Genomic DNA, 22,744 nt, shown 5'->3' on the forward strand with positions numbered 1-22,744 from the left:
TAGAATTGCCTCCTACACCCAGGGAAAAAAAAAGAAAGATAGTGATAAAAGCTAAATTTAAAAGAAATTTGAGAAGAAATAGAGCAGATTAATGTTTAATTCTGCAGGACAGCAATTCTTTCTGTAGATTTTAAGTGGAAATAAAATCATTATTTTCATGATGGTGGTATCTTTGGGGGTCCAGGCAGCACCGATATTATTAGGCAGAGAATATTTCCACAGAGGTTGGACTTGCTAACATGCACTGACACTGCATGTTTGATGAAAACCTTTCTAAGTGGAAAGGTATCTGCAATTCAGAAACAGTTGCACCTGATACTCTGGTTGCCTCCCAGCAAGAGGGGAAGGCACTTCTAAAACTTAGTAAGAACATAAGCTGCAAAAGCTTGTGGATCTGGATCTGTTTGTGCTTGGCATATTGCTGGGACAGGATAGGTAGCAACACTTCAAACAAAAACATGAGAGGAAAAATTTTCGAAACTCTAATGTGATGACTTTTTCATCATCTCAGATTCTGTCTGTGCTGCAGTCACAGCAGTAAAGATACTTCACGAAGCTATAAAATACAGGTTTGCATACTGCTACCCACAGCAGCAGTTCCTTGGAATTAGTTGTGAAAAATGTTATAAAACTTTCTGTGAAGTCTTCCAGTCTCCTCCTTCCATGACTTGAAGATTTTTATTCCCTTCAGATTGCAGGCATTTCCTTTTCAGTTTTTCACATTCCATTTAACTTCAATGTTGAGTGGCTATGGTAAATATTTTTTCAACAACGAATCTGTTCCTCAGTCTGTGATTGCAAGTGGACAGCGAATGTTTATTCCACACACACACCCCAAAAAACACACCAATTTCCTGCTTTAACTATAAAATACAATCTACGTATACAGGGGGAAAAAATAGTACATGTAATGCTGAAGCTGGGGTGTTTGACTGGCACGGTGCTTGTTGAGGCTTTGTGAGGCGATGGCTTATTTTGAAACGATGTGTTTTGTTGGATTGTAGTCACCTGTTGCAGGTTTTCAGGACTAATATGAACGTATTCTACTGTCATATTGAAATAAAGAATAACAAAATGTATTATGGGAAATGATATTTGATGATCCTCATAATACTTCTCTTCCATTGTTGTTGTGTGTAGTTTTTTTTTCTTGTGGGGGTAGATAGCTTTTAACTTCCGTGTGTATTCAGGTAAGTATATGAGCTTAAGTGATCACGATGTGTTTGAATCATCAGTGAGACTTATGTTATAAAACAGGTTACGTGGCATTACTGACACTTTATTCCATTGAACTAGAAAATTGCTTGCAACCTCTTGACTTTAGACCAAGCCTTCTTTTTTTTAGCTCCTGGAAAGTCAAGTAGTTAGTTTTCAATGATTCACTTTTGCCTTGTTTTCTTTTCTTTAATAACTTGGTTATTTTGCCTATTCCCTAGATATCAGGTGTTCACAAGCATGTGGACAGTTAGCATTAATTCACTTCCATATTGTCAGCCTGATGGCAATATTGAGATAAAAGTTTTTATGGAAAAAACAAATACGAAAAAGAGAGAGAAGAAAAAACTAGTGCATTGTTATGTATGCAGAGTAGGAATATGATTTGTTTAGATTCCTAAGATTTTTAAAGTTAAGATTTAACTCTAATACGTTTGTGTTAATTCTCTAGTCTATAGAATAGGTACTTATTGATTCATGGGGATAGAGTAACTATTTTGGTGGTTGATAAGCAAATTGATTCACTATTTCAGATTTGCCATTGATGTGCAAACTACAAAGTTTAGTTGGAAAAGCCAAAGTATAGGTGATCTTTATTTTTCAAAGGACTTGGTTGTGTACATCTCTGATTTGATCCCTGTTCATTTCGTCAGCTTTTCGTCAAGATAACTTACTTAATTCATGTTTGGGAACTTCAGAAGAATGATGCAGGTTTTTATATATTTTATGTGTATCCTGAAAAGAATAGGGTTTCCTACATAATTCACTCAGCTTCTCTCAACATTAAAAATAGAATAGGGTTTTGTTTTGACAATTTCTCATTGTAAACATGCAAAACTGGACATTTTCATTTCCACGAAAAAAATGTAGCTGATGTTTGAACTAACTTTAGCCTATCTTAAAATTGGACATTTTAAAAATGATTGCTAGATGAGGAAAAAAATCAGTTCTAAAAGTATTTGTCAAGATGTCTGCCATTTATTCTGTAGGTTATTTCTGATGCTTTCAGTAGAAGCCTCAGTCACTAAGTGCCATTTAGTTCTTTAGGTATCAAAATTCTTCTTAGTGTTGCTTATTTGGCTGTATGTACATCTTCCTTTACATGCAGAAAGATGACCTTGGGCAGAGCTGGGGAACTGATATTTCACATATCTAGTACAATTACGAATCAACCGTGACACACGAGGAAAAATAAACTGAAGAGCAAAAATGCATATGGAAGTACACTTATGTAAGGAGAATGTTGTAAAGCTATGCTGGCATAGTGGTGTGGATTTTAAAGGCACTCATAGGGTCTTATAAACACATGCAGTTAAGAAAACATTGTGGTCTTATCTGGAACATGAGACTTCTGATACTGTAGAGACCATGAACAGCTGAGAGATTAAATCCATTGTCAGTGCTCTTTTTTATTTTGCTTGAAAGGTTTAGGTTTTTGTGTTTGGTTTAACTGCAGAGAGTCAGGTTCAACTTGCATGTGGTTCGCAAGAGCTTAATGGGGTTCTTTTTCGAATGCTGCATTAGGGTTAAAAAAAAAAAAAAAAAAGAGATGAGCGCACACACCAAGTCCCCTACCTTTAAGGCATAATCAAGATTCTGAAAGCTTTTCTGAGCAGTGTCCTTCATAATGGAATTGGGTCTGAGCAGAAGAAACTGCAAAATGTATTTACATTCTTCCATTGTTAGAATAGCAAGATGTTAACTTCTGAATGGGGTTTTAATATTTAATTATAAGGTTATACAAGATAAAATAATTATGGACGAGATAGTGGGGAAGAAGATGGAAAATACAGATTGTAAACCGAAGTTAATGTGTTATGGTTTGATGTCAGGATTTTAGTTGAACTTAAAAATTTGAACTTGAAATTGAAAATTTTAAAGTTGAACTTTTCTCCTGAAAATTGTCAGGAAAAAAATAATATGTTTCCATATTATTGACTTACCATGTTTTACAACTCCTTGTTGAATTTTGATGTTTAACTTTTCTGAACATATTTCATGTTTCAACCCATTGTAAACTTCTTATCTGAGCATTTAATCCGAAGTCATCTACTGCATGACTTAAAATGATCCCAGGAGAGAGTTGAAGATAGCTATGTACCTTTGTCCAGAGTAGTCTTCCTCAAAGATGACTATATAGGTATATTGCTTACATTATTTTCTTTCCAGAAGTGCTGTTTCTAGATTATGTACTTTTTAACAGTAGTCATGGAAATACAATGAAGATAATTGCATGCTTTTTCCATATTCATGTTAATATTTATTATGTTTCTTAATAGATGTATCCATTTGGGGCACAGTGGTGAGACTAGCCACTTTCGGGGGTGAAAGCATCAGGTAGCTGGTTAACGTCAGTGTCTGTATCGCTATTTTTTTTTCTATTTGATCAGGTATCTGTTGTTTAGCCATACCTGCTCTTACGTACAGTCAAACTGTACAAATATTTTAAATATCTGTACCCTCAGTAATAATACATTCATTCCTAAGTAGTATCTAAGCAGTCTTGTCTCTTTTGCTGTTCACTCAAGTTAAAATAGTTTAAAAAGAAAACAGTCTTGAGAAAAAGAACAGAAAAATCAGCACTGATCACCATACAGCTTTTAACTGTAGCTTATAGAATTTTCACAGTAAAGAAGAATCTCTTTTGCTCCCAAGAAATCAGTTCTGTCATTAATATTTAGGCTTAAGGATTGTGTTATTGTACGGCTGTTAGTGTATTTCCCTCATTTTAAGGATTTAAAACACTTTGTTGCAGGTTAGTAGTTTATAGTATTTGAAATTTTAATTGTAATTACCACAGCCACATATGAATATGCATTGTGCCAACTCGGAATTATGTAAAATATCAAACCTTCCTGTCAAATTGGCTGAGTCATGTATTTTTCTCAACCTTTTCTTATTTAGTCGAAGCTATTTGAAATTGAAGAAACTCCTATGCAGAGTACAAGATAATTAGAAATAATAGCACACTTCAGTATTTTTACTTGAATAGTTTCATCTGCATGAATTTTAAATTGGCCGTCTAGTTTAAGGGGCTGAACACAGGTGGCAGAGTAATGGGTGGCTAGCGATCTACTTCATATTTGAAAGGACTACCTAAATTTCATGTGCAAGGTAACAGAATTTTAAAAACACAGACTAGAGTAATTTTTTATTTTTTTTTTACTGTGGGCTGTTTAAAAACAGTAGAAGATTTATATAAAAAAAAGTTTTGGTCAATGAAACTGAATTCATAGCTTAAAGTGGTTTGCTTTTGCTTTAGAATATATCTGATTTAATAAGCAAAACAATATAGTAAATTTTTTTGCAACACGTTGAAAATGTTAGCTAGGCTATGCAAGAAAGAAGTTTGTGTACTGCTTTGTCTCTCATTCTGTGTAAGAGTTGTCATTTGTTTTTATGCTAGCATTCTCGCATAAATCATGGCATGTCTTTTACTGTTTCAGTAAAGAAATTGTTATTGATTTACCTACGGGGGATGAATGAAAATGAATTCAGTTAAAAAAAAAAAAAAAAACTTTGAATATTACCTTATTTCTGAATAAAACAAGATTTCTATTTGGATTTGGATGAATTGGAACAGAATTACAGATGCAAAGTGTTTTGAACAATTCGTACAGGGAAGCCAGAGAGCTCTGCTGCTTTGCATTGCATGAGTGTGTGGAGTTTTGATCTAGTAATTAGGTAGCCCAATACAGTCTTACGATGGAGACCAAGTCCCTGTTACCATTTTCCCTTTTTATTGGTGAGAGAACTTGTTGCATGTAGCTTACTCTAGTACTTTCTTCCTTTACTTTTCTTTTAAATACCTTGTGACTTTCTTCTCTTCTTCTCTTTCTCCCCTCCTGTCATTTCATAGTTTGCATATGGCTGCCGTTCATTCCTAGTTGCAATTCAGTGCTGAAGCATCCCTCTTCAGTGGCTGTAGTTGCTTTATCATGGAAACATCGATTTACTTTTAGCCTTGAAAATTCTTTTGTTGTAACCTTTTTCAACTGTATATTCCAAGGTGACTTCCCTAACAAAAGGAAGCTTTTGTGTACTGCTCCTGACATGTAATTTGCAAAGTTTTTTTTTTTTTTTTTTTTTTTTTTTTTTTTTTTAAGTAGAGGCAGTATTGGTAGGATATTAGAAATGAAAATAGCTGATACTTTCATACTTTTTTTTTTTTCCCCCCTAGGGCTGTATGATGATAGAACTGCATTTCTCTTCAGTGGCTCATATGCTTTAGTGTAATTGAATACTGATAAGCTGAACAGACAATTGAAGTAGCTTTTACATAAATTATAATGTGGACAGCAAAGTACAAGTTAGAGCTGTTAAACACGAGTCTTTGAAAAGGGGTTAGAGTTGTGGTCTTCATAACCTGTACAGTTTTCGTATGTTCACTTGGCTGCTTGCCCCTTCCATAGATTTCTGTATCAGATTTCTCCATTATCAGTTTTCTTTTATCTTTGTTTGGTTTCAGTAACAGTAACCAAGATAATATATATTTTGACTTGTTCGTTCTCTGGAAATTGAACTAAATTATTAAAATTTTAATAAATTGTTAAACAAGAATATATACAAATATTTATAAATCATGAAATAATCATTTAACAACAGCTCTTTATTGCAGCAAATTTAGCCTTGAATTCTTGGAAACTACATTTGCTTTCATTAAATTGAGTATGTTTTACTATTTTTTTTTGTGTAAAGCAATAGTGTATGTGCTTCTGAAATCTTAGTCAGACAGAAGGCACTTCATATGTACCACGTTGGCTGCCACCAACAACGTTCTCATACAACTCTTTTTCTAAATAACGTTAATGAATTCAGAAGGGAAGTCTTTCATAATCAGATAAAAATTTGTCTATATTTTCTTCCTGCATGTTCAATAACTGCATTTTTGACCCTGTGTCCAGTAGCAGAGATAGCTAAGTTGTGAAGAACACAGCTCTCCTAATTTATGGAATAATTCTCTAAACATTGATCGTCTTGCTATATTATGACATTTTTATAGTTCTCTGGTGGATTTTATTGCCCCATTTTAGGTTCTCATAATTTAGTATCCTGAGCTCTTCATCTGCATTATGTTGAAGCCTCTCCTCTTAAATAGGAATGCATTCATAAAGTTGGAAAGTATAGTTGTTGGGACAGCCTCAAGAATTAGCAGAACTGACTATAGAGGTATCCATAGTACCTCCTTAGAGCTGTTGAAATTGTTTCACTTTGTGTTTTGAGGGCAGCAGAAAAAATAAGGCAAGGTGGTTCTGAAGTTCCAAAATAAGGAGTTCTCAAATGTAGTAAAAAGAAAATTTTAAAAGCCCACTGGTGAGTTCATTTATCTCACAGAAGGCAAGTTTATGCATGTCTGACCAAGTAAAGGAAGGAGGAGTGTCAGCCCACAGTCCTTCCTTCACAAGGAATCTTAGTCTGTGGTCACCATAGCTTCACAGTGAAAGAGCTGCTGAGGCAGCGAGGATCATACAGAAGAGCTAGGAAATCCCCAGATTATGTCAGAAATTATGTAAATACAATCTTTGTGATACCCTAGTAAAAATCCCTCCAAAAAGTGTTTCTTGTGATCTCTGACAAACCTTGATCAGAGATAGACACTGGAGGGATGGCGTCATAACTTGACTACTTTGTGCTTTTATAAATTACTAATGAGGAAGAGATGACTATTCCTTTTGAAGGCCTTCTCTTGGGTTCCCTTTTATTAAACAGAAATGTAGACTGATTTTAATGAAAGTGAAACTGCAGAAGTACAGGCACTGCAAGTGAAAACTGCATTGCTCCATAGCAACTTCTCAGAGTATTTAATTTCAGGCTTAGGGATCCTAGTTACAAAAACAGAATGAACTGCAGTGTAAGGGATTCTTCTTGTTACTCTTCAACAGTAGCATGCTTGGGTGGTAAAATAAATTTTCTGGTACATGCATCTAGCAGCCCAGAGACTCCAGACAGCAAATGGCGTTATGGAAACCAAGTTACTGCAAGAATGTCATGGGGAAGGAGGAAGGACTTACAGGAGCTTGGACTGCTCTCTTGGTGTAGAGAAATATTGGTCCTACATGTCCTTGAGCAACTCTGCGGGACTGTTTTGAGTTTTATGTCATCTGGTGGCATTATAATAATGGTTAGCGCTCATTTTTTTTCTCCCCTGGAGTTTTAGAGCAAAACTGCTTCAGCACTTCTCTGAAAAAATTGCTTTCAGGATAGATCTATATTAGACTGTGACGTAAAACGTTACTGAAGTTATATTCTCTAGGGAATGTTGAGTATCTCCCTGTATAGGCAGTAATTCAGGTTTACCTATTCATAAAACATTTTCTTTGTGAGACAAATCCTGCCGTTTGGCAGCGTTATCCAGGTCACTGACAGCAGTAGCAACATCAGCCTCTGCAATGCGATTGAGATTGAGAATGCGAATTAGTTTGCTGCGGACGGTATCATCCATGGCAGGAAGAGACTGCCTACGTGATAGATTCCAACAGCAGAATAGTGGTCACGACAGTAATTCAGAAGAAATAATTTTGAAGACAAACAAAATTCCACTTCCTCCTTCTGGCAGGAAAACAAAATAGAGCAAATGGGCCTGCCCAGCACAACGATGTGCTCATTAACAGTGCTATGTACGGGCTGTGTGATCCTTTTACTGCTTTCTTCTCATAATGAAGTACCCAGTTATCTTTACTCTGGCTTAAAGGATCCTGGAGAAATTCTGATTTCAGGTGTGTACACCTGCTGTTGTTGACAGATCAATGTTGCTTACCTGGTATTAGTCACAATTATTTTACCTGTATCAGTTCTGTTTAAAAAAAAAAAATCTAGAGTGTGATTATGTTTTTGTTTGCTAATTTTTCATGTATGGTTTAATATTATTGATTGACATTAATAGTTGCTACTCTCCCAGTTTCCCCATATATTAATGCTGTCTCACTGACCTGTCATTTACTTATAGATTAGCCCATTGCCATTTTACTGCTTGCTATTTGTCTCCTGGTTCCTGAGTCTAGCTGACCTCTTATCACTGCCAAGGGAGATGTGTTCATTAATCCTGGTCTTTGCTGAAGGCCCGGGAGACTTGCTGCCTTCAGGCAGAGAATTGCCCCTACTGAGAGAAGGTAATGTAAAGTCTGAGTGATGTGCTGTGCTATTTGTCCAGCCTGGAATGGAAGAGGCCTCTCAGCTGGTTAGCCAGACTTGCCCAAATTGCGTATTTGTAACTGAGTTGTTTTGCTGCGTTCCGGAATTTGGGAATTCTTGTCTGGACAGTCTCAGTCACTTGGAGGCAGAGTAATATTTAAGACTGTTTGTAGAAGCCACAGAAAGAAGAATTACCTGCGCAGAGAGGGAAAAGTAACACCCAGTGGTACAGAAAAATCCTCATTCTCCAAATCTGTTAGTCTTAGCGTAGGGTTCTTGTCTGTACACCGACAGTGAAGTTGTGACAGCTTGATGTATGGCAGTTGCCTTATTTTGTATGTTTAAGTGAAGAGGTACTGTTTTTTTTATCTGTTCCTTGAAAGTACCCTGGAAAGTACCTGTTGTGAGGTATGGTAGGGTGACTTTATTTGGGAGCGGGACGTCACTGCAGCAGAAGCATGAAGAAGAACCGGCGCATGGTCATTACGTGGTGGGAACAGCCTGAGCTATTCGAGGATGAAGGTGCTTGCGCTGAATGCTTGTTCTTCGTTTCATATCCATTTGTTCTTGTTTTCCCATGTCAGCTTTCCTTAACCACGTTTGCACAGTTGTCCTTTATATTATTCATAGGTTGCATTTATGCTATCTCCCAGTTTTTGATAAGCAAGGCTAAATAGGCTAAAGGCAAAGCTCTGCAGGTTTTTGGGTCACCTTTCTAGTACACAGCAGCAATACCGCATTGCTGGACAGTCTGATGTTGCATTTGATGTACACTAGTGGTCAGTGCTCTACTTCGAGGAAGGTATTAAGTTGACTTAAGCAATCTCATGCTTTTTCTCCTCTGCCTTGTACAATATGTTGCCACCACCTTGCTGTTGTCAACACAACTATTTATGGATCCAAACATAGATCAAAACTCTTCTTTCTTTCCCAGGTTCTCAGCTAGATCATGATTTGCATTAGGCATAGTGTCTTACGTGTTTAGTATCTTTGGCAATGGGTACTGAAATGAGAGCAGGAGCACTCCGAGTCCATGTGCATATCCAGTTGACCATTAAATGGCAGCAGGAACATTTCAGACAGATGTAGCAGCATTTGTCTGAAGGTTGCAACAGAACAAATTGGTCCCATGCTGGGACATCTTGACTGCTATGTAAAAATTAATACAGCAGAAAAATTTGCAATTGACTTGTTGTTCAGAGCTTGTCTGTTAGCGAGGTATTTCTGGAGTTGTATCAATTACATGATTGGAGAAGGAAAGAAAATATAGGAATTTGTGAGTTTTTAAAATTACTGAATCACAGCAATTTATACATTTATTTAGGTAAAATGCATTTATTAATTCTAATGCATTTTTGAACCACAATTCAGAGATTGTTCATTGCTAGAGTGAATTTATTTACTCCCTATTTAGAACTGTCTTTAAAATCTCTCTGTGGAGGTTTTACACATACTGAGCCTGACCATGAAAAACTTGTTTAGGCTATTGTTTCTGTCAGCAGTGACTTTCTTAGTTTTAGCCAAGGTATTCCATCTCTGTATTGTTTCAGAAATAGTAATTGTACCACTGTTCATTGTTATCAGAAATCTCTAGAAAAACAGAATATATTGAGCATACATCTAATGCATTAAATAAATCTCCAAAGAGCCTGTTCTATCACACCAATTTTATCTTAATATCTTGTTTTATGTCCTAATGTAATGCCTTCAGTGCATCGGCTATTAAATGTGGCCGGTCATTCTTAATAGGGAAAACATCATGTATGTTGTAGAACATACCATAGAACATACTGTTTATGTTGTCTCTTTTTAACTAACTGAAAATTCTCCGTGTTGTTATACTGTGCTTTATTCACCCCCCAAAAAAAATTAAAAAATCAATTGCTTTATTTCCTTTGCAGTTTTTTTTCAATGAGTTGCCTTTTGCACACCTATAGAAGTATGAGAGGAATGCATCCAAAGCTGTCTTTTTAAACCATTCCTGACATCTTTGATATTACTTATATGCACAGAAATGTACACATACAGTAATTGTGGAAGAGCTTGGTTTTACTTTTTTTTTTGGTTATGGGTTTTAATGTAAGGCCTTTTCGGCCAATTGTAATTCATTTCCATTTTAAGAGAAAAAGACCAAAACTTTTTAAAATTTTGCTTAGAAATTTTTGTAACTATTATTTGTTTAGCCAAATCAGTGATGTCTTTAGTTTTTATCTTACTTTACAGTGCTACAGTGGTTTTGTTGTATTTTGTGGTGCTTGATTCACAAATATTGAGATAAGTTGAAGCTTTTCATTGGCCTAAGTCTTAGGTTGTAAATGTAATTTTTTGTTTGTGCGCACAACAAAAAGCAAGTATTAAAGACGAATCATGAAAGTTGCTTCCAGGACAGGTGTTGCTAGACTGAGAACTACTGGAAGTTAAGCAAAGGTGCTCCTGTGTGAGATTCTTCCATTTTGTGCCTGAATCCTGGCAATAAAAGAAACCCTTTATCTTTTGAAAGTCCAGACCTTTTATCGATAAAATAGTTCAGGCCCTCAAAAGAGTGCAGTTCATTTTCAGTTTTAGAGTTAGTATTCTTGAGCCTTGAAGAGGTTTTCTGCTAAGTTTTCTTCCGAAGAGTGGCTCGTTTGCAAGGCTAAAGAAAGGTGGTCCCAGAAGTGATGACTGCAACACTGTAAATTGGTTACTAAAGCAATCTCCGTGTTAGGGGGCAGCAAGCTTTCCGTGCACAGTTTTTAGAGATATATTTTTCAGAAGCTGTGTTAAGGCACTTTATGTGTATTAATCCAACCCAGTCACATTACAGACATTTTGGTTTCCAGTACTCGTTGTATATTTAGAGATGGAAAGTTCCATGGCTCATTGGTAATATATATGTTATATTCATGTAGTCTTCTGGTTTTTGCCTTCCCCTACAAGAGGGAAAAAAGACTTTCGGTTTATGGGTCTAACAGCAAATGCAAGAAGCTTTGCCAGTCAGCTCATTGATTTTGTTGGCTTAAATGTCAGCCAATTTAACCAGACATGTACTGTGTTTTTTCACTTGGCTGGTGAGAGAACAGAACCTTTGATAATTAACATGAAGCGTTAGTACAACCTATCTAATCTAGGGAGATATAAAATACAATGCCTTTATTGATATTTTTTGTTATTTGATATTGCTAGTGTGTACAGGAGAGAATATGTGTGTACGTTTTAAAATATGTAATCTTGCTGTGATTGCCTAAGTAAAACTTTCTGAGTCCAAGAGAAAAAAGGTAAGTATATGACAGGAAAAAGGACTACCAGATTTGACCCTTTGGCAGGCCAGGGGGAGGTTGTTCCTTTCAATTCCTGAACCAGTGGTATAGTTAAATACACCCAGAGTAATTATTCTAATGTTTACTTTTGATTGTTTGTTTTTAAACATAAAGGTTTTATGGTTTTGTTTTGATTTGTTTTGATTTCTGTACTTCATTACTATTTAAAGGCAAAAGGAGGGAGAAAAGGAAATGCATTCCTAATCTAAATTAAATTAGGACAGGCCAATTTCCATATGTTTCCTCTGTATGCAAAGGTTCTTCCAGTTGATGATCTAGATCAGGAGCTGAATATAGATGCTCTTATTCACGTTGGGAGGAGCCTCTTTGCCTACATTAGGTAGGAAAACCAGCCTGTGATAAGAAGTTAAGCTTTGTGAATACATTTGTGCTTCCAGTTTTCAGTAATTAATTGGCTGCAATCTATAAATACATAAAAAGGGGCCTCACCATAGAAGATAAATTCCATATTGAATATTGTCTTATTCATGAAGAAGAGGCTGTGAGGGTCCTTTTGACTTTTTTTTTTCTGTTGCTGGGAGGTCAAACTAGGCGCTGATATTTGACTTCATGCTTTTTTTTTTTTTTCAATCGGTAACAATGGTCTTGTTTGTTAGATGTTGCTTCTATCTGCGCGATGTCAGTTCTTTGACCAAATGCAGCATAAAAGATAATTTTTGAAGTGGTTCTGTTCCTAACAAGAAGACAGTCTAGTTGGCCAGTCACGTTGTTTCTAAAGGCTGAGCATGGAAAAACTCAGTAGAATTACTTTTTTGGCCTGATGTGAACAAATGCAAGTTGGAACAGATGCAATGAGTAAGATGCCACATGTATAATCTATTCTTTTAGAGTGGATTTGTGATTGTAAGGAAGTTCATCTTTATTAGATGTGAATTTTACAAGTACTCAAACTGTTGGTTTATGATCCTAGATGAATTAGCTGTATATTTCACAGTGTAATTAATTTTGTTCTGTATTTGATGTGCAAGATGTTTGTGTCATCAGTAGCTTTTTTCTTTTCCTTTTCCAAACTCAGGTAGATTGAGAACAGTTTAATAAAAGCAAACTACAGAAAGCTGTTTTTCTTCTTTAGATTAAGGGGACAATATCCTTGACAGGTGTTTCCTGTTTCTGTTTTTAATTAATGTTGTTTTCATTACTCTGAGTTTTTCAGACTTCTTTCTGACACAAGCTTGGATTATCACCTTCAGAAATACTTATTCCTGAATGATATGCATCTAAAGTTATTAATGCGGCCAAACAAATGAATGACACATAGTTTATTATCTGCTTGCAAATAACAGACATGCAACTGGTGTAATTAAAACGCTGGTGGAAGGTTGAATGATCAACTGCTCAGCTTTGAAAGACACAGTGAATGATGCCAGGGATTTTGAGAATCACGGAGAACTGCAATACCAAGGACCGCATGAGAAAGAGTGTCACGGTTCTTGCTGTTCTTGTTTCTGGTAGTGCGGACAGTTTTTATTCTTCAGTCAGTAATAGCATACTTGATTTTTCCATCTTAGATTCTAAAAAATGTAAGTCTCAATGGAATCTTCAGATCTCTACCAAACTGCCATACTTGTACCTTTTTTCACTTTTTAAAAAACATCTTCACCCAATTTGGCCCACTGCAGTGGAAATGTACCACTTTGTACATTTCACAGAATCGGGCTGGTGCCCCTTGTATGTGTTTGCCTTCTTCCATCCTAGGACCTGATGTTGGGCTACCCGGTGAGCATCCAGCCCTTCAGACTGGCCATGCTGCGGTCTGCTTTCTTTTATGTCCCCGGCCGGTGGCTTTAGTCCCTTAGCACTTCTTTAAGACTGTGGTGGCCATACCCAGTACAAAGACCCATCCCGTGTCCACACTGTTGCTACAGGCTGCTGGTACTGAAGGTTTCTGGACTTGTCCTTTCCTCCCACTTCAGCTGTTGTCTTCAGATAATGAGTTTTTCTAACTGCCTTTAGATGTTTGGGAAGCACCTCACCCTCTTGTAAAGCAGCTTGTAAAAACAATCAAGTAGCAGCTTCATTGTGTGCCTAAGTGGAAAAGTAAATTTTAAAATGCTTAATCTCTGTGTAGATGCATCTTAATGCAATTTAACATCTGGAAACAGAAGAGTCAGCGCTTAGTCTGATCCAAAGCTTATTGAAGTTCAAGGACGGGTTCCCACTGACTTCAAAGGGCTTTGAATCAGCCAGATCTTGGTGAGCCATCAGTATCTTTGACCCTCCTGAAATAAACCAGCTAAAATGTAAGCTGTTAAATATTTTCATTGCTTCTGAAAATTTCAGCTGAATTTGTTTAAGCTTACAAGGATTAAGCACATAGCATACGCTAACTGCATATAAAGACCTGCATTCCTTTTTTTCACTTCACCGTATCGGGGGCTGGGAGTTGGGGGGGGACAGGATTTTAGCTATCAGCATTATAAGGCCTCTGATTTTTGATGAGTGTGGAATCTAGATATTAATATAGAATGTAAATGCTTTAATATGTTTCTGCTATATATCCAGGGTATTGTGGACATCTGGTTTGGCCAAATGGAAAGTGCTGTAGTACAGGCATTGTGGGAAGGATGGGCCTGATACAGAGAAAGGGAGCCAGAACCCACATGTTTAAATCTGATTTTACCTTGATGATTTAAAAACTGGGGAGTTTGTTTTTAGAAATGCATACTTTTAAATGACATTGAGAGGGAAATGGGAGTTTGAAGCAAACTGAGCTAATGACAGTGAGCATTGGAAACTTTTTGTCGCAGGTTCTGAGGAGAAAAATGTATGAAAGGTAAATTTTAGTATAGTCTGGAAGGATTTAATAGTGGTGCTTCTAACGATGAAAACCAACTGTTGAGGGTTAGACTGGAAGTCATTTGTAAGAAGGAGCAGTGCCTTTAATACATTATTTCTTCCTTCCTATCAGTTTAAGGATTGAACAAATATGTCTCTGATAGCTTTTCTGGGTTGTAACAGATAGTACCGTGTCAGATTGCCTGTCCTCATTCTGTCTGCAGAAGACTAGAATTTCCATTAGCTGCATTCAAGTGTATGCATCTATCTGCTATGACATCTCAAATAGTTGTTTTGGATACAAATTTGAAATTCAGAGTAGATAAATCCACAAAACAGAACAGTCAAGTCATAGAATCAGTGGTTTGGGTTGGAAGGGACCTTAAGGATCACCTGGTTCTAACCCCCTGCCATGGGCAGGGACACCTCCCACCAGAGCAGGCTGCCCAAGGCCCCATCCAGCCTGGCCTTGAGCACCTCCAGGGATGGGGCATCCACAGCTTCTCTGGGCAGCCTGTGCCAGTGCCTCACCACCCTCATAGTAATGAATTTCCTCCCAGTGTCTAATCTAAACCTCTTCTAGTTTAAAGCCATTACTCCTTGTCCCATCACTACGCTCCCTGACACAGAGTCCCTCCCCAACTTTCCTGTAGGCCCCCTTTAGGCACTGGCAGGCCTCTGTAAGGTCTGCTCAGAGCTTTCTCTTCTCCAGGCTGAATAACCCCTACTCCCTCAGCCTGTCTTCATAGGAGAGGTGCTCCAGCCCTCTGATCATCCTCATGGCCCTCCTCTGGACTCATAGTGAAGGAGAGGCCTGCACTTATCTTCATCTCTTTTCTGCTGGTGGCTCTGTTCTGGGTTCTGTTCTAAAGCTCCAAAACAAAAACAACAGTGCGCATTCATCTCACAATTACTAAGAACTTAGGGGAAAATCATCAGTCTTACTGCATCTAATCATAACCACTGGATGTATATTACTAATCAAGTAACTCCATTTTAGATTTGCCAGGTTTCCTGTTAAACAGTGAAAATAAGCGTGCATCTATTACAAACTGGTGAAAATGAATGTCAGATTACTTCCCTCTAATTTTGTTTCAGTGAATTAAAATCACCCTTTCTCTGAAGTTGCTGTCATTTTAGAGAACCAGTGCTACCTTTGGGTTGTGTAGATTGTATTTTGGAAGATCTGTTCTCTGAGACCTTGTCTCCAAATACCAAGATTTATCAGGTTCTACAATTTTGGCCACAAGTGAGGATGAAGAAGTCAAAAAGTCAGGACATTCTCAAGTGCTAAATGCTGGTCACTCCTTCTAAATTGCTTTTCTTTTTTTGTTTGTTTGTTTGTTTTTAATATATATCCTCTACATGTCTGAATTAGCAAGAATGCTTTAAGGCAGGAACAGGAAAATTTAGTTTCATATCAGTGAGCAACTTTTTTTCCATTTTAAAAAAAACATTAATTACATTTCAGTAGAAGGAAGCACTTACTTGCATGTGGATTCCCATTCCTGATTCCTTTTTACTGTTAAATTCTTTCAAAGTCAAGTCCTGAACTTGCTCAGAATCTTGGTAAAATTAGTGCTTCAGCACTCCACGAACCCTTCTGTAACAGGAGGAATTTTGTAAGTATAGTTAACAAAATATGTACTTTTATATTATCTTGAGATTTAGAATCTCTTGGATTTTCTAATCTGTCTCTGTTCATTTGTATGTAATACTGTTCAGCAGTAGATCATCTTTTTGATTAGCAAATTGTGTAGGCTTAAATATTTGCAAGATTAAAAGCCAGGAACAGCCTGTTTCCATATAAAGGCATCTGTTTTTTCAGTTACTGCCCAAGTGGAAAATTGGAAAGAAATTGTTGTGCTTTCAGTTAGCTTTAGGGCATTACATAGCTAAAAATTCCATGTATCCTTTTTGAGAGTAATACATGTAGGGAGATGCAGGCTTCAAAAACACTGTAGGAGAACTGAGTAAAACCACAAATAAAGAATGTGCCCTGATATATTTTTTTAAAGACTAAATTTTTAAGAAGAAACATAGGCCAGCATTTTGGAAAAGTTAAAATAAACACAGAAACACAACAGTCTCAAATAACTTCTTTAGAGCAGGTCCTGAACAGGAAAAGTAAATGTTCTCTTGGAACATGCTCTGAGTTCAGTTTCTTAACAATAAGAATATCCTGCTTTTGAGTGAGAGGAGATAGAAATTATTCATGCTAAGGTGTGGCTTTATTGCACGTACAGAAATGCATTAAAAGAAGAGTACAGTTTGGAAACTGATGGCCTAACTGCATCTCCAGAAGGTTATTTTTTTTTCTACGTGTCTGTACACAATGCCTCTTTCTGCCTACTACTGTAGTAGCTGTGGCTGTATAAGGCGTTAACCTTGTTTTGTAATCTACCTCTCTCCCCTTGGACACCATTCCTTCTTTGTCAGTGTTTGTATTGTTCATCTCAGGCTGTTGGGCTCAAATCCCAAAGGTCATCTTTTATCCATCCCTATGTGTTACTTACTGTAGCATGCAGCATAGCCTTGTGATGTTTTAGGGTGCATAGGCGTTCTCCTACCATTAGCAGCAACTTCCAGCTTCTTCCACCAGTTTGTTCTCCTTTTTATTATCTAATATCTAGACAAAGAGTAAGCTACGCAGTTGCGAAGTGTATGCTTAGAGGGATGTTGTCAATATAACAGTAATCATATTCAGAATTTGTTGTTCAGCGTAGATATTTAAAGTACTACTTTTTGCATTTCTCTGGAGGAGGACATCAGGCAAAACTTGATTTTCTAATTTTGTATGCGAATTATGCATTTTGGAGTGTGAAGAGGCTGATAGAAGCAGGAGAAAAGATAAGAGCAGCTCAGAAATACAAGTATGCTGTGCTTGTGTTTGACATTGCCTGTATATGTGTATTGGAGGCTATGAGCAGATGAACAAGTTCCTGTGAAATAACATTTAGGGTGAATTATCCATAGGGGGAAATGAAAGAAGTGTGCTTATTGCAGTGCGCCATGTGTTTGCCCTTACATGACAAAGTTCACTTACCAGCTTAGACCTGTGGCAACATGCTTATCTACCTATACCTTTGTTATTATTGCTTCTTTGTTTGCCTACCATTTTCCACAGAGAAGGTGCCTCTGGTTTGTTCCCAGTTTAGTCTTATTGCCTGACTGGAGAGAAGTATCCATCCTAGCTGTCATTGTCAGGTCCTGGCTATCATCTCCCTAGGTAGGATTGGGTTTGAGAATTGCATTTGTGTTTAAGGCTTTTAGTGTTGTCCACTTCCTCCTTTTGTGAAAAGGGCAAGATACAGAGCAGGTCAGTAACCTGTCATCCTTAAGCAGATGGGCTGAAAGGGAGCGAAGGTTCAGCATCATCATCCTCAGCAGGTTTGGTGACAGGGACTGTAGGGGGAGTGCAGTGACATAGGCAGGGGAAGTGCGGTAAAGGAGGCAGTAGTGTGCGCTTGTCAAGTCTTCCAATGACTGCTAATTTTTATTATTGGATTGTAAAATTAAATAGCGATCGAATTAGCGGTTATGTTTTTTTCTTAAGCAAAGATTTTTGCTTTCTCTAACAGTTACCAAAATTGCAAAAGTGTATGGGCACGTCTCTAGACATTCTTCTTCAGTCCAGTAGAGTTGCTTTTGTCTAAGGATATTAATGTTTTATGGATAACTTGCATATTGACTTAAACTTCTTTAAGTCTTCCTTCATTTTTATGTGAGTTAATTGGTTTACTGATTAACTGATTTTTTTTCACTTCTTGTTTTTTAATCTCTCTTTTCAGGCTTCCTTAAGCCAGACTTAATATTGATAGAATGAAAAAGTTTAAGAGGAGACTTTCCTTAACCTTGCGTGGAAGCCAGACCATTGATGAATCATTGTCTGAGCTAGCAGAACAAATGACAATTGAAGAGAACAGCAGCAAAGATAATGGTAAGCATATCTTTTCGTTCAAATACGAATTTGATCAGGTCCTGCTTGAGTGAATGGTGTTGGGTTTTTTCATTTTTCATAGCTGCATGGAATTCCTTATCAAGCTTTTAATTTAACTCACATTTAACTAGCCTAGTTCTTTTAACAGTCTGATATGTTGTCGTTTATTGGTTTACTTTAATATCAAACTGTTATACAGCTCTTTATCCAAAGCTTCCTAATTTGCTATTTTAATGTAGTGAGCAGCAAGGATTGTAATGCTCTTTCAATAAACACCTTATTGTATGACTTTAAAGGGTCTTACATCAACTTCATATGGCTTCAAATTCAGTTTATTTCCCAAAATCGTTATTCAGTAATATATTGATAATAATTGCTTAAGTATTTTGAATAAAACGTTTACATTATCATTGGTGATGTAGTGCACTAGTCTGAGAACTCTGTCGCCTCTTCATGTCTTTGAATAGAACTTCTCTTCAACAATATGAAGGCATTTAGAAGCATCCGGGACACCTATCTTGTTTGTGTATTCTTATTCAGTTCTTTCGCTGATTCCATAAGCGTACTGGCTGCTGTAATATCCATGGTAATGATAAAACTGCATCTGAATCCAAGTTGCAGTAATAGCAACTAGAAGAGACTGTGTTTCTTTGTTCTGTTTCCTTGGCTGCAGCATCGAAGTCATATTTCATCTTCTGTGCTGATTAGTATTATTTCTTGTTCTGCTGACATCTAAGATTTTCTCAAGTATCAAGTGATCTGAATTTTTTTCACCTCACACCAATAAGTGTTTCTGAATATTCAGTGGGAATATTCAGGCAAGACTGGGAAATTTAAACAGAAGTAGAGGCAATGGAATTTGCCCTGCAGACTTTTAAACCCCATCCAAGATCTGATGCATACCGAGCTGACTTTACCTTTGACAAAACAAAACTATTTGTGTTTTTCATTTTTATCTTTAATCCCTGGCTTGTTCATCGCTATTGTCTTCTTCATGGGCTGTGCCTGATAGCTTGGAAAATGATGTCTGTTAGAGCTTTATGCATTTATACAACAGATCTACTCCAAAACAATAATTGTAGTATTTTTGCACTAGTATGTATAAAATACTTTCTGAGACATTCTGAGCAGTTGTCCAATATGGTTTTGCTTGTATTAGCCTTTCTTACTGACTCATATTTTCTTCAGACCTCTATATAGTTCTGATAGATTGATTCCATTATGCGAGTAAGTGCTAAGAATATTACTTCTGTGCTGGGAAATAAGCATCAAAAATTGTCACCAGCATCAGCGAATGTAGTGAACTGGGTTACTGAAATGATTCAGTTGAAAACTGCATCCAGGAAGAATAAAAAGACTTCGATTTAAACTGGATCACGTTCTGTGTTCTAGCTCAAGGTAGAAAGAACACAATAATTTGTTTCTGAAATGTGAGCTCATGCTATCCTAAACCTTGTATAACTCTATTTGTGGTTTATAATATATGAGAATTATCTCAAGCAGCAATATTTAGATGTCTTCTGCGTATTTCTCAACCAACTTTGACAGACTTAACTTCTCTGTAGATATTTAAAATGTTTCTAGTTACAAATTATTTATTTATCTTCCAATACTCATTTTACTTTGCTTTCCACATTATCTCATTGGCCAAAAGGAAGCTTATATGCCAATATATGCCAATATTTTGTTGTATAATACATACTATGTTTAGAACTGCAAGATGTTGTCAATGCCATAATAGAATACCTTTGGATACATTGAAGCGTTGTAGATCTTTTTCAAAGAGGAAGGATAGTAAACACAGATTGTACTGTTGCTACATGTAATCTTTAATCCACTTCTGTCATTTAAAAAAGTTTTACTGCCATTTGCTTCCCTTTTCTGATACTTTTACAGTGCTTGTATTAGTATCAGTTTTAACTTTGATCTTACAGAGATGAACAAGATAGTATACCTCGTTTGTTTTTTTCCTTCAAAAACTCTTAGAAAGTAAGGTTGGAAAAATGCTTGCTACACCATATAGTCCTGCTTTGCTAAAGGAAGCTCTTAACTTTCCCACTATTTAAGATATTTTGGAAGGAGTAGTTCTCAGATGGATCATAGGAGACAAGATTTGGGCAACAATTGCTGAAAAAAAAGACAGGAAATGAGTTCTCTCTTCTGGCGAAAGACAAGTTAGGGTTAGGTAGTGAACACGGCCTGGAAAATGGTCCTTCAGTGGACATAAAAATTACTTACAGAGGAATGCTTAAATGAGAAAGGCTTGCCTCAGTGTCTTTATATGTGTAATTGGAGTGTGAAGAAGCCTGTACTAGCTGTAAATATCAAACTGGGACACATGAGAAGATGTAGTCTCTTAAAGAACAGCTTATGAGTTGTTAGAATCATTAGGGTTGGAAAAGACAGATACATTAAGGTCTCAGAAGTGCATTTCTTTACTGCGGTAATGCTGATCTGAGAAGACAGGAGCAACCTTCTCCCCTAGTTTTGCTTTTAGGAGGAAGAAATAGCTCGTCCACCCTGTGGAACAGAGAAACAGAAATGTGACCATTTTGCAGACTTTGGGTCTGTTCTTGAACTTAGAAAACACAGTGTAGTAAGTAAAAGTAAGCCAATATCTTCATCTACAGAGAATCGAAGTCCAGGGTACAGACGGTCTTCAGAAAGTGGTTCTTCATATGTAGTTTAGCCAACTCTCTCTCCCATGCCAAAGGCAAGGGTAGAACCTAAATACCAGAGGCATTTACAACAGAATTTTCTTCTGCTGTTCTGAGTTTTGTTTTGTTTTTATTTTTTTCTTCCTAGAGATTAACCTGTCTTGTCTTCTGTCATTCCATTCTGATGGCCATGTTCACTGAAAGATATTTTTTATACAAGCCAGCTTTTTTTCTTCCTGAAAAGTGTGTTCGGCTGCACCTTAGAGACTACATTCATAGAAATCCACTTCTGTGCTGACCTAGGATCCATACTCATCTCTGATTTTTCATGTGTGTCCTGTAAAATCTATATTTGAAAGTCACGGTTCAGCACTGTGATTCCAGATGTAGATCACGAGCACGTAATACCAGGAACCTTTTGTCACAGTTGACCTTCTGGAGTAGCCTGTCTTGTTCAGCACCCTCTCAAACTTTTCCTCTCCCAGAACAATTGCCTCTGATTCCAAGTAGCTGCTGCTCTCATCCATAGACCTACCTTGTCATTAGCTCTAACATTTGAGTGGGTTGTTCGAAGATTGGTTTTAGAGAACATTACTCCTAATGTAGAACAAATTGTCCCATTTGTAGTTCACAGATGTAAAAATAGATGCATAACTTTTGATTTTTTTTGCAATGCATTGATACCACTGAATCAGCTGACCTTTTGTATGCAGTCTCATTTCACACACAGCCTCCTTCATCGTGTTATGTCAGTACAGTCTCAGCATGCAGCACTTACCCATCAGCAGCAAAATGGGATTAGGAGGGATCAACCCATATTGTTCGGTGCAATAGCAATGCTGTAGCACAGAGCTATTGCACTGAATGTGGAATAATCAACAGTATTCTTTCTGGAACACCATCAAATTACTTTGTGACCAGAAACCTATGTATGATTAAATCTGCCTTACAAATTACATTCATCATAATTGGCTTTTGGGTGTGAAAGCATCACATAATCAGATGCATAAACCGTAAAAGTAGAGGGACTGATGAAATGCCTAATATACATCTGAAGCCTTATGAACTGTGGGCTGTACAAAGGATACTTTGGGGTATTTTTTCATCTGAAAACAGCAGCTTTGTCATGGTCTCTGATGTTTTACCATACAAAACTAATTAGTTGGATTTGTTGTTTGTTTTTAATTGTCTTGATTCGAGCACAATAACATTTTGCTGGCTTGTTCCTTTAATTTTAGGTTCTACGTTAATATATGTATTCAGATTAATATTAAAAATACTAAATGGTAATTTGTAGCACTTGACAACTAAATTTGCTCCTGAAATTTTTCCTTGCCAATGACATACTAATGAAATTTGGCTAGAAGTAACATCCAGATCATGCATATTTAAAGCCCAATTAACTGTAAAATTTATGCAAATGCTTTAAACACATATGAATATGCTCTCTAATGAAAGTGAAATATCGGGCTGTATTGTCTAATACTATTAAATACATTATCATAAGCTCCAAGCATGCTTTTAAGATTAATTACAAGATACGTTCCTAAATACATCCACAGCTCTTGCGTTAATATATAAGTAACAATTTGGTTGGAAAGCCATTATATGCCTTTTTTTTCTTTATATATATTTATACATGTATACATACTTGCTAAAACAAAATAAGTGAGGTTCTGATAGAATTGACTTCATGAACTTCACAG

General features: G+C 36.7%; 1 protein-coding gene across 4 annotated transcripts in view; it reads left to right on the forward strand.

Annotated features, from left to right (window-relative positions):
- CDK17 (cyclin dependent kinase 17) overlaps window positions 1–22,744 on the forward strand; it is a 96,790-nt gene that overhangs the window by 18,549 nt on the left and 55,497 nt on the right. For all 4 annotated transcript variants that reach the window (XM_048061266.2, XM_048061267.2, XM_048061269.2 and 1 more), the window contains exon 2: window positions 18,233–18,381. In XM_048061266.2, coding sequence (XP_047917223.1) covers window positions 18,264–18,381 — 118 coding nt within the window. In that variant the 5' untranslated portion in view covers window positions 18,233–18,263. The remainder of the gene's footprint in view (window positions 1–18,232; window positions 18,382–22,744) is intronic.

This window comes from Anser cygnoides, chromosome 1 (genome assembly GCF_040182565.1).
Source record: "Anser cygnoides isolate HZ-2024a breed goose chromosome 1, Taihu_goose_T2T_genome, whole genome shotgun sequence".
In the NCBI taxonomy this organism is placed as follows: Eukaryota; Metazoa; Chordata; class Aves; order Anseriformes; family Anatidae; genus Anser; species Anser cygnoides.